The sequence below is a fragment of the Phalacrocorax carbo genome, chromosome 7 (genome assembly GCF_963921805.1).
Source record: "Phalacrocorax carbo chromosome 7, bPhaCar2.1, whole genome shotgun sequence".
NCBI classification, from domain to species: domain Eukaryota; kingdom Metazoa; phylum Chordata; class Aves; order Suliformes; family Phalacrocoracidae; genus Phalacrocorax; species Phalacrocorax carbo.
The window spans coordinates 3364061-3381810 of NC_087519.1; the positions used below are offsets into that span (position 1 = coordinate 3364061).

General features: G+C 37.7%; 1 protein-coding gene across 4 annotated transcripts in view; it reads left to right on the forward strand.

Annotated features, from left to right (window-relative positions):
* Positions 1 to 17750, forward strand: part of DENND4A (DENN domain containing 4A) — a 58698-nt gene that overhangs the window by 24715 nt on the left and 16233 nt on the right. For all 4 annotated transcript variants that reach the window (XM_064456065.1, XM_064456068.1, XM_064456066.1 and 1 more), the window contains 11 exons: positions 1589 to 1647; positions 2320 to 2464; positions 3051 to 3226; positions 5073 to 5173; positions 7097 to 7315; positions 7562 to 7707; positions 13923 to 14056; positions 14927 to 15062; positions 15671 to 15877; positions 15982 to 16110; positions 16387 to 16531. In XM_064456065.1, the coding sequence (XP_064312135.1) occupies positions 1589 to 1647; positions 2320 to 2464; positions 3051 to 3226; positions 5073 to 5173; positions 7097 to 7315; positions 7562 to 7707; positions 13923 to 14056; positions 14927 to 15062; positions 15671 to 15877; positions 15982 to 16110; positions 16387 to 16531 (1597 nt within the window). The remainder of the gene's footprint in view (positions 1 to 1588; positions 1648 to 2319; positions 2465 to 3050; positions 3227 to 5072; positions 5174 to 7096; positions 7316 to 7561; positions 7708 to 13922; positions 14057 to 14926; positions 15063 to 15670; positions 15878 to 15981; positions 16111 to 16386; positions 16532 to 17750) is intronic.

Consider the following 17750-nt stretch of genomic DNA (forward strand, 5'->3'; position numbering starts at 1 on the left):
AGTAAGTTTCAAAGACATTATAGCCGTTAGTAAAACATTCAGGAATGTTCCTGGTTGCCAGTTTCCAGCTGCTGTCGTTGATAGATTGTTTCTGATCTGCAATCTGTTAGACTCTGCTCTCCATGTCCTACATCCCCTTATTACAAAGATGTTCCTGTTCTAATGAGGTGTTCACAACCTGCAAACTTCAAGAGCACGTCGAGTAACATGTGTCTCCTTCTCAAGAACAGGGGCAGTAAGTGCCCCTTCTGCTGAAGGGAGACATGATCTTTGAATAGATGCTTGATTGTGTTTATCTGCTTTTGCTGAAACACAAAAGTTGTAGGACATTAGGCTGATGCTTCCTTTTGGAGGATAGTTTATGAAGGTTACCTCAGGCTGAAAAAATGAGGTGTCTGAATTCTTTCACTGAACAAGCTACTGATGATGGTTGTCATGAGGTGACAAGGTCTTCAAGCGATAAGTCTAGCATGTGGAGTGGTGTGGCCATCCTCATTTGTCATTGAAGCCAAATGTAGCATCAGCCTTCAAAAGCTCTGTTATGTGAAATACACGAGGAAGCAGAATGGCATAGACTCTTGTTAATGTCGTATGTTTTGTCGTGTGACTGTCCAGGCACAGTGTCAGGTGGTTTAGTGCTTCAGCATTTGTATTACTAATTCGTCTGATCATCTGACTTCTGTTGCCTCATCATCTGCAGTGTGACACATACTCAGAAATGAAAAGTTACTAAAAGTTGTCTGAACTTGCAGCTTAGTTGTACAAGTTACTGTGACTTAGAAGTAGCAGCAGTAATTCAGCAAGTGTGCTTTTATACAATAGATAGAAAATGCATGACCACTTAGCAGGAAGGATTAAGCTACTCATATCTTGTTACCTTGGATTTACTATGGCTGAAAACATCAGCTGAGCTTTGATAAATTGATTGTGTATCTGTATTCTTGTACTCATTTGAATCCTCCTATTCATGCTGAATATATGAATGATTTCTCTTGATGTCCTATCACTGTCAGAAAGAAATGTGAATTAATAAGATCTTTGTCTTGGATCTTCAACTAATGCAAATTTTAAAGATTCTGTTAAAGCTGATATGTTTCTACCAGCTAAGAGCCTAATTCTCATGTCTTCCAAAGAAAATATTACTTTACATTACAATCTGCCATCTCTCCCCTTCATGCATTTTATCCATCTCTTTCCCGCTAAATTCAAAAAGAATGCCCCGCAGGCCCCTGAAAGCTGTGTATGAACTATGGATCCTCACTTCCCTTAAAATACAAAAGGCTTCATTTTTCAGCAGTTAATATATTCCATTTGTTGCAGTATTAACTAGTTTAAATTCCTCTTTATGAATATGCAATGTATTCAACTCTGACCAAAAAAGGAAGATTGTGCTTTGCCCGGTTTTTACAAAAAGGTACTGAAGCATAGTATTGCACACAACTTCTTACAGTGCTGTACAACTGGGATACATAAGGTTCAGCTTAGTTTAGGTTTTATTTTAAGGTGTTCTGTGTCATAGTTGTGTAATTTCTAATAAATATTTCCAAAGTTCAGAATAAAAAGAATGTATTTCAAAATCTTTTTCCAGCTATCTCCACATGATAACCTGATTCTTAGCCAACCTGTGTCATCACCCCTTCCACTGAGGTAAGTAGCAGTATCTTCTGCTTAATTGTGAAATGTTTTCTGATTTATGTTGTGGAAAAGATTTGGTACTTTGACTTGTAATTGTGCAAATTAACTTACCTTGTCTGGTGTCTTTTGTAGCTAGTGTATCTGAAACTTATTTATGTGATTAGACCTGCGCCCTGACAAGGATGCATACTTGATGAACAATATCCATGTTTTTTCAAATAATTTCAGTGGTTCTTGAGGCAGAATATAGATTGTTAGATCCCCTTTCTAGGAGCTGGTACCTGGGCTTCCAAGATAGTGCAGTTATCGTACTGCAAGGTAATTGAAGGAGTTCTGTGACTGTCTTAACTTTCATCTCTCAGTGCAGGAGAATGATTAAAGAAATACCTGTTGTCTCCCTGTAAGTTGCTTCTCAGAAAGAAAAAACTTCATGCATGTGTCCTGGAAATAGTCTAGGCTGATGGAAGAGTCTCAAGGAATCATGGTTACTATTCAGTGAGGAATGGTTACTTCCCAACAGTGAAGTGTACCAAGTAGTCTGCCTTACAATCCTCTTTAAAAGAAAGATTTGCAGATTTACTTTTGTAAAATCCTACTCTAATGCCTTGTTTCGTGTTTTGTTGTTGAACTTTTTGGTTTTTATGGTCCCTTGTAACTCGCCGGTGTATTTATGTTCTGTAACAGCGGTGGCAAGTTTTCTACACTACTTCAGAATTTAGGACCTGAAAATGCAATAACGCTACTTGTATTTGCTGTGACGGAACACAAAATTCTCATCCATTCATTGCGACCATCTGTCCTTACTAGTGTGACAGAGGCATTAGTCTCTGTAAGTAACAGTTTTTTAATCATACACCTGTAAGTGGAAAAAAGAATGGTTTTTAGATAAAACCTAAAATTAGTAGTAGTGCTGTTAGACTTAAAGGTTACTTAAAAATAAGAATAAAAGTAAAGATCATTAGAGAGAAAAATTCATGTTGCTAATGGTATCCAATGAAGACAGAAGAGAAAGAGCAGCTGTCGTTGGTTCTTTGTGTGTAAATATCGTAAATAAGCTGCTTGTTTGGTCATCACAATGCACTAAATACAAGTTCCTGGTTTTCCCAAATAGCACTGTATCTCTCTTGCAGAATTTTAAATGCACGTTATTTTCCTGCCTGTCTTCACTAAGCATTGTTTTGCTACCTCTGCTATATACAGTCTATTATATTGAAGAGCTCTTTCCTACAAATAAAACAAATTGAATTGCAGATAAATTAGCACAATTTTTTATTTAATAATCTGCGTCTAGATTTTTCAGTAATAATTATCTGCCATGTTAAATAATCTTCAAGTGGCAGTTAGTGAAGTGTGGTTTATACTCGCATACTTGACACATGTTTAACTTACGTTTTTGTCTCTGTATCTTTTCAAAGATGATATTTCCCTTCCACTGGCCTTGCCCGTATATTCCTCTCTGTCCCTTGGCACTGGCAGATGTGCTGAGTGCACCATGCCCGTTCATAGTGGGAATTGATTCAAGATACTTTGATCTCTATGACCCTCCACCAGACGTTAGCTGTGTTGACCTAGATACCAATACAATTTCTCAGTAAGTAATTATTAACAATTTTTCTTCTGTGTTAAGTTTTTTTTGCCTCCTGCTTTCAAAGGCAAAAACTAGCTTTTTGCCAAAACTTTGGTGGGATTTTGTTTGTTTTAAACCTCTGAACTTTCTAATATATCATCCTTCTTGAAATGAGCACGCTAGAAATGATACCTCCTGTTCAACACGGCAGAGTGGAGGTACAATCCTCATGGAACATGATTGCCTTTTATTCTAGTACATTAAAATCTTATCGCACACGTTGGCACATTTCCTGAATTAACCATATTGTGTCTCACTTCATTGTCCCTGGAGGAGAATAGTCCTTTTTGGTTTTCATTATCAGCTTTCTTAGTGTTGAAGAAATTCTAGTATCTTCATAAGGGTATCTGCTTGAAAATTATAACAATTAAATCATACTCCATATCATTATGAAATATTGGAACTACATGTTGAGAATTAGAGGTGTGAACCTTCACGGGGGTGAGGGTCTTAATTAAGACTTAAAATCAAACCATCATTAACAGACTGAAATAACAGTATTATAACATTTCTCCTTCAAAACCGTGTAGAGTACTATGGTTTTTTGTAATACTAATTACCTAGTACCTAAAAACCATTGGGAAACAGTCCATATTATTATGATATTCAAAGCAAAGAATTATTTACTTCCTTGCGATGATGTGATATAAAAATAGAATACGGTAAGGCTTCTAGTTCGAGATTCTAAAACATGCAAAATTAATCAAATTTGTATTTGAGAAGTAAACTTTTATTTTAGTATAATGTACTCAGTATATACTTAGTGTAACTTCTCAGAGTCTTTGGTCGGTGTTCTTTTATATCATTATTATCATTCTTTCATCAATACTATGCCTAACTAAAAGGTGTTTTTCTTCCTAAATTTTCTTATTTGTGGGTTTATTTTTGCTTCAGTAGTTGTGTGTGGACTGTGAGACAGTTGCATGTATTAAGTATTTTTAAATAGAAATTTTTGTTAAGGATTTTCTGCTGATGCCATGTTTGTATATCAATTCTGCTCTGAAGTTTTTAGGATATAGCTCAAACTAGGTTGCGATAACTTTAGGTTTGGTTTTGTTAATTTTTGGTTAAGAGGAATGTGTTTGTGCATTTCTTCTGGTATTTGTCTAATTAGCTACATATTCATTAACAGAAAATTATTTGTTTCCAGTTATTTGTGTCTTCATTCTACTTCCAGCTGATTTTTCTTTGCATTTTCTTAAACAGATTAATTCCGTTTCATCATATAGAAAAAAGTGTTAAACAAATGCTTACAATTTTTGCAACTTTGTGACCGATAGTCTTGAGGCATGCTGGTGCCCTCTGTTGACAAATAATGTTGTAATTTTTTTCATCATGATAATGATATAGTTAAGTCCAAATCTGCGTGGACCAAACACAAAGCAGTTATCCTATCCAACTGATTTCAGGTTACCAGGAGCATTCTGGTCATTATCTCCATCCTAGTTTAAGTAATTACAGCTCAGAACATAGCATGTGTGGTGGTTGCTTGTGCAGTGGTAGGTGCTTAACACTATTAATCCATCTTTCATGACTTCTAAGTGGATTGATTTCAGCGCTAAAAAGCGCGGCTGCGTAATCATCATCCTGAAATACGGGGCATTAGTTGGCTGCTGTGATCAAATCTCTGTAGAGTAAATCAAGTTTGACTTTGGTTCGTTTTCATTCCTTCTCAGTCCTTTCTTTAATGGAGCAAATTGTATGTGTTCTCCCATTTTTCTGGTGGGATGGAAAAATCCTCTGAATACAGTCTAACGTACACACGTATTCCAGTATATACTCACGCTGTTTTTTTTCTTCCTCCTTCCAGAACTGGAGATAAGAAAGCGATTGCGTGGAAGATCTTGCCAAAGAAACCTTGTAAAAATCTGATGAACACTTTAAGTAATTTATATCAGCAACTGGCAGAATGTGAGTGGGCAAGTACATAGTAAAATTTACATTGGATATGCTGTGCCACATCAACAGATAAATATAGCTAATTAAATATATTCTCAAGCCACTTATTACAGTAAACTTAATGTTTGCATACAGAACAGGAAAATTGGTGTTTTAAATCCAGAGATTAGAACCCGTGTAGGGGCTTTTGGGGTGGAGGAGTCTTCCATATGTATAAGGCGATGCTCAATAGATACACCTTTATATTGATATTATCCTTGTATCAAAAAAAAGCAAAGCTTTTATGAGAAGGGGATAGTAAAGCAAAGAGTAGGCCAGAACCTAATAAAGACCTTTGTTCTATCTTCAAAGCCTGCTCAAGTCTGCGGATGTCTTGACAATTTGAGATAACTTTGACACTCAAGCTGATAGTACTTTACCTAAAATTTTAAGAGGGAAATAACAAATGTTTTATAAACATTGGGGTTTTAAATGTATAGCGTGATTACTGGACACTTCTAAGAAAAAAATGGTGGTTGTTAGAATCCTCAGATATTGTAGAGCAAGGTATATTGAACCTTGATGTGAGAAAACAGAAAAATAGATAGGGATGATGATAGTGAAATTCTTTAAAACAAAACTTTTGGAAATATAAATGTAGTCGTGGGCAGCTGATGTGCTTGGGCATCATAGCTAACAGGCTTTGTGACGTGGGAAGGACGTCAGTCAGCCCTCTGACATTACCTGTCTGCCTGGAAGATGATTACCATAGGTGTTGGAGGGAGCCGTAAGGAGCAATAATGCAACTGTAAAATCAAGTTGCTGTGACAGAAACAACAAATGGTTAAGACTTAGATCAGAATATGGAAAAGATGGAGTTGATCAACACTCTATGTTTGAGAAATACATTCTTGGAAAGCATATTGCATGAGATCTTTGTAACTGTCACCTGGATTTAGGGCACTTGTTTTTTTTTTAATGGCTGTTTACACCTTCTTGGCCACTGAGGTAACGAGAATTTAATTGTGCCCCAATTAGAATGTACAGAAACAAAATTTTATTGGTGGGTGATGCACAAAACAATGTGTATAGCTGATAGGTGGTACAAATTGTCTGTTTCTTCAAAACTTCGATGTATTTTATTGTGAGGATTTCTTTAGAAAAAATTTTAATCCTTATGTTCTCTATAAAACTAGAGTGGTACTGATCTTTAAGCAATTTACTCTGTAATAAGAATTTAACATGATATCAATGTAAGGTTAACTATAATTATATTATGTGGGAAGACAGTAATGAAACATCCTTTCACTTTTTTGCGACAGTAGGATGTTGCCATAGTGTAGCACTGAAGTCTTAGCTAGAGTTCTGATGGTGTTAAAATGTTGATACAAGTATCTACTTTAAGAATAGGTATTTCACTAGAAATTTATGGGGAAAAAAAAAAAAGCCTGCTTTCTTTCTATTAGTGAGTCTTAGTAGTGTTCTCTGTGTATATAGGTACCTAATATGTACAGTCTGCTTTTGTGAACACTTTGAAATGAAAGGCACTGTAAAAAAAAAAAACCAAACATTGATACACCCATCCCATCTATGTGTTTGTCCCAAAAATCTTCTTTAATCAGCTCTTGTATAAATTTTCACATTTATATAAACAGCTTTTTTGAGGGCTTTTTTTAAGCTCTGTCCATACTGGTCTCTCTGTTGCTGTAGTAACTAATGTGCCGAAAAGGTAAAGGTATCTTGCTTTTGGTATTATCCAGAGATATGAGTTGTATAAAGTCAAGCAGAATCCATTGCTGCATGCCATGATTGAATTTAATTGCATATATTGTAAACTGTTCCAAACCTAATGGAGCTCAGTAACCAGTGAATCTAGTAGGATAAAGAGAAATATTTTTTTTACCAATATTAGAAAAAAAGAGATGTGAAACATTATAATGTTGATTTTGTTTGCAGTGCAACAGAGACCAAGAGAAGATGCATTAATGGAATTAGCGATGAACGACTATGACTTTAATTCTGGGAAGAAGCTGCATCTCTTAGACTTGGAGATCCAGGAAGCATTCCTGTGTTTCATGGCCTCAATACTAAAAGGTTACAGGTCTTATCTCAGGCCAATAAAAGAGGCGCCCTCTGAAACAGCCACGGATGCAAGTTCTCTCTTTGAACTACAAGGTGAAGAGTCATAAACTTGTTCTATATATATTAATTTATTATTTTCGATTCTCTCATTTAATGAATAAAAACATTTGCAGCGTTAGTGTTGTGAGTGATGGTAGAAATATAAGTGCATGAAATCTTGCATATAGTGGCAAAGATTACAGAAAGGTTATTGCTCATTAGGAGAATGTGTGCTGACTTTTGGTGAGGGCTTTTTTGTTTTAGGCATTCTTATATGCTTCTGACTTCACTTCCATATAGGTTTCCTCAAAAGTCGAGATCGTTCACATCAGAAGTTTTACACGCTGATGACCAAAACTCAGATGTTTATTCGCTTCATTGAAGAGTGTTCTTTTGTCAGTGACAAGGACGCAAGCCTTGCATTTTTTGATGACTGCGTAGATAAAGTAAGCATGTCTTCATATGCATATAGTTTTTTAACTTCTGTTACTTACATTATCTGATATAGCACAAGCAGAATATATACGAAGTGCAAGTTTCTTTCTATTTTTTTTCTTCTTTGCTAGTCACTGGAGCCTTCCCTTTTCCTTTTTTGTTGGGCTTTGTTTCATTTTTCTGCTTCAAATTCTTGAAACTGTAAATATAATATCATGAGAACAAATGAGAAGTACTAATTTCCACATGTATGTGAGCTTCTGAAATACTGGCCCATAGTAAGAAGTGTAATATTCGACTGTAAAGTAGGAACTTTGAGCTTCTTTATCAGAGAATTATATTCCTTAGATAAAACTACAAGCACTTTTATAGATTGTGTAATACTTCATGCAGCCATTCAGGAATGGGGTTGATGAGCAGCACGCTGAAAGATGTAAGGCAGTCTCACTATTTTTTAATCATTATAAATAGAAGGTTCCTTGACCTTTTTTTAAACAATGTGCTGGCCAGTTCTTTCTAATAGTAATTCTCTAGTTACTCTTAAAGAATTTTTACAAGGCTTGTACTGAAAGTAAATAATTAAAATGAATCTTTATCAATTTTCCTTTCATTCATACTGCTATCATTTGCTTCCCGCAATTCAAAACCAGCTTGCTGATGTGAATATTTTAAGTATAGAGCTTGTATTGATACTCTTCTCTTGGATAAAAATATTTTCTACTGACCTCGTTACCAAAATTGATGGATATGAAATGTATGGGTTTCTTAAAGTAAGCAATACTTATTACGCTGTGTCACATGCAAGCTTTTCGTAAGCTGACATTTTATGTGGGTTCTCTTACTCTACCATCGTGTTTGCGTTGCAGTAAAGGAATACCTTGCTCTCTGTTGCTATGCTATTCTCTCCTTCGCAATGAGAAGGAAAGGCAATTGTTAAGGATTGTGTGCCAAGGAGTGTGAAAGTGCAACGCAAGTGCAACTGGCGTTTTTCTTGAAATAAGCTTAGAACTTCTGCTGCACTGGAGCTCCCAGAAAATTGGATTTCCCAGTTCAAAGTGGATTTCTTTCTTAGTCTTCCATGGAAGTATCACTCTGTTTTTTAAAAATACTAAGATATTTCTAAGAAAGGTCCACATCAGTGCAGCGTTGAGCACTGTGAAGAGCTAATTTCCTTAAAAGTACTGGTATGTTAACTTCTTAATATTTTGTAGACCCTCTTTGGAAATACAATGAAGTGTTTTGAGGCTGCTGCAAATTTTTTCACATTAGTTTTTGTTTTCAGCAGAACTGAACTGAAATCCACAATCTTATATCGCTGCTTCTCTTGTAACGTGAAAGAAAATTTTATTAGTATTATATGAAATTCCACACCTCCTTGTCGTCTTATTGGCTACCTGTAATACTCTGTTCTGGGACACTGATGTTTAAGTAATGCACAGTTTTCTAGGGTGTCCTGGGAAGTAGGTCACCTGCTGTTTCTTCCACAGGTATTAATACTGAAGACTATGAAAACTGCTATTTACAGTTTCTATTTATGGCTATATCTGCTATGAAAGTGCAGAAGAGCTAAAAGGAGTTGTTTTGTAAACAAACCTGAAAGCAGTTAAAATTGAGGGAAATATAAAAGTCTAATGGTATTTAATGCTCTTTATAGCTTTTGCTAGTCTCAATGTTTTATTAGCAGTTTTCAGAAACGTGCTTCACAGTTCTACAGCATGAGCTGCAGGTATTCATGGGTTGTAAATTGATTTAATTACAAACATTTCTGTAACGTTCACTCAATTATCCTATAGTTCAGTTAAGAAGCCTTCAACATGCAGCGCTTGCTCTGCTGCACACCAGTTAGTGTTTCAAAATCAGAGGTCTTGTAGACAGGAAAATACATACCCCAGTGACTAAACGCTATTGAGCAGTACTTAGTTTCCATTGCGTTGCAGGTTAGTTCTCTGGCTAATGCTAAATAGGATTTTTATTCAGAATGCACTGACTGTGTAAGTATCAAATTCTGTCTGTTATATTTGATTTTATAGAATAGTTTATGAGGGCACTGAATCTGATGCCCTAGCTAAAGTTATCTTGCTTGGAATTCAAACGGTTCTTCCAAAAAAGGAATACTTAGGTTGGTGATGCCACTGTGAGACTGCACATAATCTTTGGAGCTGTTGGAGCTTTCACCTATTAGAAAAGGTTAAGTAACCACTCGTACAGCTGAGGCAAAGGCTCATATGTGCTAATGCCAGTTGTTTCGCTAGTTGCTGCTGTGGGCAGCTATTTCCACTACAAAAAACTTGCTCATGGCAGAGCTATGAGAATAAATCTACAGAAAACACTTGTATTTCTCCTACTTCTGTCAGTGAGGATTTCATTCTGTTTTATTAATGGGACAACTGCTTCTATGCCAGTGATAACTGTGGGGAAACTGAGGTACTGGAGTTTACTATGTGGTTTAGATTTGCCATGGCTTTAGAATTGCTTGTAAAACTAGATTTTTATCAACATGAGGGAATGCATTCCCATGTACGATTTCTTTGAAAGGAAGGGAGAGCAGTGGATGTTGTTTACCTTGACTTCAGCAAGGCGTTTGACACTGTCTCCCATAACACCCTCATAGGTGAGCTTAGGAAGTGTGGGTTAGGTGAGTGGACAGTGAGGTGGATAGAGAACTGGCTGATGGGCAGAGCTCAGGGGGTCATGATCAACCGCATAGGGTCTGGTTGGAGACCTGTAACTAGTGGTGTTCCCCAGGAGTCTGTGCTGGGTCCAGTACTGTTCAACATATTCATCAATGACCTGGTTGACGGGTCATAGCATTCCCTCAGCAAGTTCCCTGATGATACAAGACTGGGAGGGGTGGCTGATGCACCAGAAGGCTGTGCTGCTGTTCACTGACACCTGGACAGGCTGGAGAGCTGGGCTGAGGGGAACCTCATGAAATTCCAGAAGAGCAAGTGCAGGGTCTTGCACCTGGGGAGGAACAACCCCACACACCAGCACAGGCTGGGGGTGACCTGCTGGAGAGCGGCTCTGCTGAGAAGGCCCTGGCAGTGCTGGGGGGCACCGAGGTGACCCTGAGCCAGCACTGTGCCCTTGGGGCCAAGGGGGCCAGCGGTGCCCTGGGGGGCATGGAAAGGAGTGTGGCCAGCAGGGCGAGGGAGGTTATCCTCTTGCTCTGCTCTGCCCCAGTGAGGCCACATCTGGAGTTCTGGGCTCCCCAGTTGAAGAAAGACAAGGAATTACTGGAGAGAGTCCAGCAGAGAGCTGTGAAGGTGACCAGGGGACTGGAGCCTCTCCCTGATGAGGAAAGGCTGAGAGACCTGGGTTGGTTCAGCCTGGAGAAGAGAAGGCTGAGGGGGGATCTCATCAATGCTTCTAAATACCTGAAGGGTGGGTGTCAGGAGGATGGGGCCGAGTTCTTTTCAGTGGTGCCCAACGCCAGGAGAAGGGGCAACTGGCACAGGTTGGAACATGGGAGGTCCCATATGAATATGAGGAAACACTACTTTACTTTGAGGGTGCCAGAGCAGTGGCACAGGCTGCCCAGAGAGGCTGTGGAATCTCCTTCTCTGGAAATGTTCAAACCTTGCCTGGATGCGGTCCTGTGCCCCCTGCTCTGGGTGTGCCTGCTCAAGCAGAGGGATTGGACGAGATGATCTCCAGAGGTCCCTTCCAGCCACTGCCATTCTGCAATTGTGCAATATTTGCCTCATCTTCTCTTTCTTAAGTTCTCTTATTTCTGATACTATGCTTAACAGTAACATAAAAAGTCAAAATATTGAAGTACATATACCAAGGACTGCTATATGAACTAGAGCTTTAGCCAAGTTGCTCTACTTTGACCAGATATCAAATTTGAATGGTTCCAATTAAGTGAATATTTATTTATATATAAATGTCTTTCACTAGGTGAACCAGTACCTGAAAGGGTATGCGTGGAAGAGTGATGTCATGGGTTGAAAGATGATATAATGCTTTCTTATGGGTAGTCATAAGCCACTGGGTTGAGACAAATCTTATATACTGTGAAATTAGTTATCTATAAAATATAATCTAAGCCCTGCCTCAAATACTTTCTAAGAATAGTTTAAGCTGAAGAGTAATCTCTTCTACATGTTTTATCCTAGACAGCAGCAGCAGCAGAGACTGATTGATTACCCATATTGTTTACTGAAAGATATGGTGTAATTGTCTCACAAGTTTTCATTTTTCCAGGAATTCAAAAATTATCTCAATACAATACATATTTAAGCTACTGGCTTTATTGTATTTCACTGGTGAAACTTGTAACTGGGGGGCGGGTGGGGGGGTTACATCCTTAGAAGTATTTAAATTGCCAAGTTGGGTTTAATTTCTTTCTAGTTCTCAGGAGCCACATGTTCTTGCTACTTGGCTGGTTCAATTTGCTAATACTTTCCATCTGTCTCATGCAGTAAAATGTGTAATTAAGAACACCTCTTTGTTTATCAAATTTTAAATATTCAAGAATTTTGCTGGAACTACTTGATATATTTCCACCTCACTGGAGGGAGAGAACTGTGGATTATTCTTTTTTTTGTACATTAATTCTCTGTTACTGAACTCTTACGGCATGAAGAACATACATCCTCGGGTTCCAGGTTGCTTATTCATTTCTTTGAAATACCGTACCATTTGGCTGTAGTTTGGTTGCCAATTTAAACCATTTAAATAATGGCTATAAATGCAAACTGTGACAGGTTTTGAGCTGAACACTGAGGCTATCGTAATGTGAATTAAAAGCATGTTCTGTGCACTACCAAGTAAACAGTTTTTGATAGTGCCAACTCTGAGATGGAGATGCGTCTCATCCCACGAGCAGAAGCAGCGCTTATGAGGTATTGGAGGAGACATGATTGCTGACAGAAGAGCGGAGACAAAGCAGTACAAATGCCAGTATACCAGTACAAATATCAAGTAGAGGCTCTTGGGTGGAACATAATACATGTTATGTTTGCTGTGTTCCTAGTGATTTCTATAATGCAAACAGTAACAGTAGGAAGCTTCTAGTATTGTTAAAGGCTTCTCTGTCCTTTTTCTGAAAGGGAAACATTTCATAGGTTCCCAAAATCTTGTTTAGGGTGGCCGAGTCTTGTTTGGTTCTTTATTTTTTGTCTCAAGCAATGGAATGAGTTTCTTTCAGTAAAACTGTTGGAGAGTTCTTCCCCACTTGAGCCTGCAGTCTGATGCTTTGAAATTTGCCTGGAGCCTTGGAGTATGTCTCTGCAGCTGTCTTTAAAGCAGAGGCATGCAGGAAGTGCGAGTTTCTTCTCTCTGCAACAGCCAGGCTAGCAAAGCAAGGATTTATGGTCAAATTGCCAGTTACTAAGCTGAAAACAATTTAAAAAACCCAAAACAAACAAAAAAAACACCCAAAACCACCATCCAGGTGCAGCCATGATTTGTTCTTAATGATAGTATTATTACAAGTTGCCTTTGTTACCCATGAACTGAATTTCTATGCTAGCGATGAGAGGACAGGACCACGCAATATGTGCTGTATTTTCACACGTACGACTGAGTTACCTGAAGGACGAAAAGAAATCATGAAAGTATACCTCACCTTTCAGATTACTGTGTTTTGGGGATTTTAAAAAACAAAACAAAAAAAAAAACAAAAAAAAACCACACCACAAAAACCAAAGTTAATTCTATCCCCCTCTGATTTTAGTAAGGTCACATGCTTCCATTATCTCTTTGAATGCATGTGTATTTCTGCAATATCCGCAAACTAGTGTGACCTTAATGACCATGTAAGTGACTGAAACTGCTACATGGTTGTGTTTGTAGATTTTATATACATCAGACAACTGGATAAAGTTTGTTATTGTTTTCAGTGGCTCAAATAGAGGGGAAAAAATAGCTCTCATTTTCATATTTAAAAATAAATGTCAAGTTACTGCTGCAGTAGGAAGCATAGTTCCAGAAACGGTTGTATTCAGAAAAAGTAACCTCTTTGTACAATTACTTATATTTAACTGAAAACACTCAATTCAGAATATATTGTTAAACATTGATTTGTGTTGGCATAAAGTTTACAAAAATGATGCAACACTTACTGTTCTCGTTATAACTTAACTTTGCAAGGCATCTGTACTTTTACAATGCAATCTGTTGATCCTGGTAACAGACTTTGCTCTGGGTGACCATATAGTTTTAATGGCAGAAAGTACAACACTAGTAACCACTTTTCCTTTTGGCATAACTTCTACAGGTCGATACGGACAAAACTGGGGAAACACGACTGATTGAGCTGGATGAGTCATACAAGAGCGAGCATACAGTTTTCATAACACCACCTGAGATCCCCCATCTGCCAAATGGTGAAGAACACCCGCTACAATACAGGTAACGTAAGGACACAGTAGGATGCTAGCCACAATCCTAACAGCTGCCTTTGTAGTGTTTAGTTTCTAGGTTCTTGTGATAGCCACGAAGCACTGATTGTCCCTTTACGTTGCTCAAATAAAAATGTGGATGTAAAACGTCTGGTGTGCCAGCTCTTTTGAAGTTCTAGTGATCGTGTGTGTGTGTACGCACACGGAAGCAATAATACTTAATTAAGCTGGCTGTTTGTTTACATTACATTGTGCTAGCTGTTGACACTATTTAAGGTTAATATTGAGATTAACGGACCCAGTCTGTTGGCCTGCTGCTACTACTGATAACGATACAACCTGCTGATACTCTTTGGAAAGAGAAAGTACATTTCAAAGAATCACTGAAAACTGATGTTACTAATTTAGTAATTATATCAAATGAATTTGTCTGTTGGTTTCTTCATTAATACTGAAAACGTTTTAAAAACTAATCTGATTTAATCTAGATATTTTGATATTGTTGATTTTTTATAAATGTCATGTGATGCTCACTAGGGACTAAACCACACAGATTATTTTTTATTATTATTTACTAGAATCAATACTAATGCATTTGACACATTAATTAAAGAAAATGCTATGAAAGCAAATGTATTTACCAATTTAAGTGGCTTACACGGAAATAACAGGTTAAGAGACTGTGCAGGCTTATGAAATCATGCAGATGGATTAGTAAACCACTTTGTCAATGGTGCCTTTAAAGGTTTTACTTTTGTGTTTTTCTATTTCCTGTGTAGCTTCTAGTGCAACTGTGCAATTAATTTCATTTGCTTTTATTATGTGATGTGTTTGCTTTGGAACTGCCTTGCGGGAGTTAAGCGACACATTTCTTTTACAGCTATAATGGATTTCCAGTATTAAAACTAGATTTGTTTGAGCGACCTGAAGGATTTCTCACAGCACCAAATAACAAACTGTCCTCAAAAGCCAGTAGTCCCAACAGCCCATCGCCAATGTTCAGGAGAACTAAACAGGTACTTGCAGGTGTTCTTGTAGCGTGAGTTGCTTTGGGATGTGGCAGTTTGCTGCCTTTATTTTGAGTTTGGCTATAAAGACTGACTGACAGAGGCTGCAGCCTAACTAATGGTTCCTCACTGATACGGTGACTATAGGGTAACCATGCTAATTGTTCTTTGGATGTTTACCTGTGCTGCTTGCCTGCACCGTATCGTACAGGGCCCCTGTACGCAGACTGTCATTTGGTGTGCTGTCCCTATACCTTCCGCCTCCTTCACGCTGTTCTTCATGAGCATAAACTGTTGGGCTTCCACATCCAATTTTATTGCTTTTCACTGTCCAGGGCTTTAAGAGGGGCTCTAACTTTCAAATATTTCTTACAAAAAATGCAGACCGAAATTAATAAACATAAATTTAAAGAAAGGCAAGTTTTTAGGAGGGGAATACTGCACAGCAACTGGTTTTGACATCACTTGTTCCGCTTTCATTTTCTTTCCCACTTTGAGCGTGTTTATATTTATACCTACAGAAACTGCAACATTATAATACATGTTCGGTTTTTAAGGTGTGGGTTTGTGTAATGTTTATGTAAATGTACACAAATAATGGTTATGATTCTTTACAGGAAATTAAATCTGCACACAAAATCGCGAAGAAGTACTCATCCATACCACAGATGTGGTCCAAGTGTTTGTTACGTCACTGCTATGGTCTTTGGTTTATCTGCCTTCCTGCATATGTGAAAGTGTGCCATTCAAAAGTCAGGGCTCTGAGAACTGCATATGATGTGCTACAAAAAATGCATACCAAAAAAATAGATCCACCTGATGAGGTAAGATACGTCAATGCCAGAATTCCAGAAATATCCCATGGGTTTTATTGAATGGACTATGTCTTTGACTGTAGAAGCACCGTACTAACTTGCGTCATTTTCAGGTATGCTACCGAGTGCTCATGCAACTGTGTGGACAGTATGGTCAGCCTGTGCTAGCAGTGAGAGTGCTTGTTGAAATGCAGAAGGCTGGTGTTGACCCTAATGCCATTACTTATGGCTACTACAATAAGGTAAGTATTTTTTGAAAGAGGAGGGGGTAATAAAGTATGCATTTTTATCCAGGCAAATAGAGGCAAGCAAAATAAGGGAACAGTTCAGATGTAATTCTGTTGTTTCTAGAAACTGGAAGAAATACAAAACAGAATAATTCTGTTGCCTCTGGTTTTGTAGGTTTAGAATTCTACTTTATAACTGCCAATGTAACCCAATTTGAAATTTAACTTAATGATTTCACATCTGGCTGTTCCTTAGGATGACTTCATTTGACTTTGATATTTCCAAAATAGGCCCTTTTGGAAAGTACCTGGCCTTCAAGCAATCGAGGTGGCTATTTCCTATGGATGAAAATACGAAACGTTGTTTTAGGAATAGCACAGTTTAAAAAAGCATTGAAAAAGCTACCAGCAAGCACTTCACATACAGCCATTCCCGGTATTCACATCCTTTTCGTTTTTATTTTCATGCTAAGAAAACTATTTCAAAAAGCTTTCCGTTGTGAATTTGATTATAAAACTTGTTTTAGAGGGGGGGGTAAAAAAAGTTCTTGCATAAGTTTTAAAACAACAGGTGTTTTTGAGTTGTTTTCTTTTTTTCTTTGAAGCCAACAGAGTCTGCTCGCTCTTTATTGTATCAGCTCTTCATGGAGACAAAACATGAACCTGAAATCAGTTATCCTAATCCATACAATAGCTTGTCTCATAACTGGCAGAAACCTCTGTCCAGCCTTGCCCAGTCCTTGAGTTTGTAGTACTGTTTGCAGGTTCTGCGTACCAACTGAAATGATCATATTTACTGTTACCTAGAATATAAGTACAATATTTGAGGCTGTAATTTTTTGTTTTCTTTCCTTTTCTTTCCAGTAAAAATTTACATGATGTTCAAACGGCTATGTTACCATGCTGGTGATTACCTGTAGTTTGTATTTTTCATAGGTACTACTTTCCACAGTATTTATAACTTACTACTAGTAAAGCAAGATAGTACTTTTTAAAGTACCAACAATACAGTTAGTTTAGTTGTAGTCAGCCTTGGAAGACCTGTACAATTTATACATGTATAAATGTGTGAAATCATCTGAATCATCTTTTGAGGTCCCTTCCAACCAGGGCTGTTCTAGGATTCCAAATATGTGCAAATGAATCTTTGCCCTGTCAAACAGAATAGCTATGACGGTCTTATGGCTAGAGTATTTCTCCTAGACACAGGAGACTACAGCCCTACTTCTGGCTCTGTCACTAGCCTTCTGGGTGACCTTGAACAAGTTTACTTAGTTTCTGCCTATTCTTCACGAATCTGATCTTCCCCATAAACCACTCTTTTGAAACCCATGTGTGCAAAGCACTATATAAGAGCTTAATGAGGTTGGTCACAGCTCAGACCACGTCATCTAAGGAAGCACAATTAGTCCTTTACTAAGTAACTGTCATTTATATAATTAATGGTATTTGCTTTTAATATAATTTGTTTGTTTTTTTTTCTTTGAGATTTCTTTCCATGAAAGTACACAGCTAGAATGCATGCTGACTCTTCAGGCAATCCCAAAGACTTTTTCCATAAATTACAGAACATTTTGTCATCACTGCAATAGCCATAAGGTTTTTATCCTCTCTGTAGCAATTTGGTGCAGTATCTTTAGGGAAAAGAGGGAAAG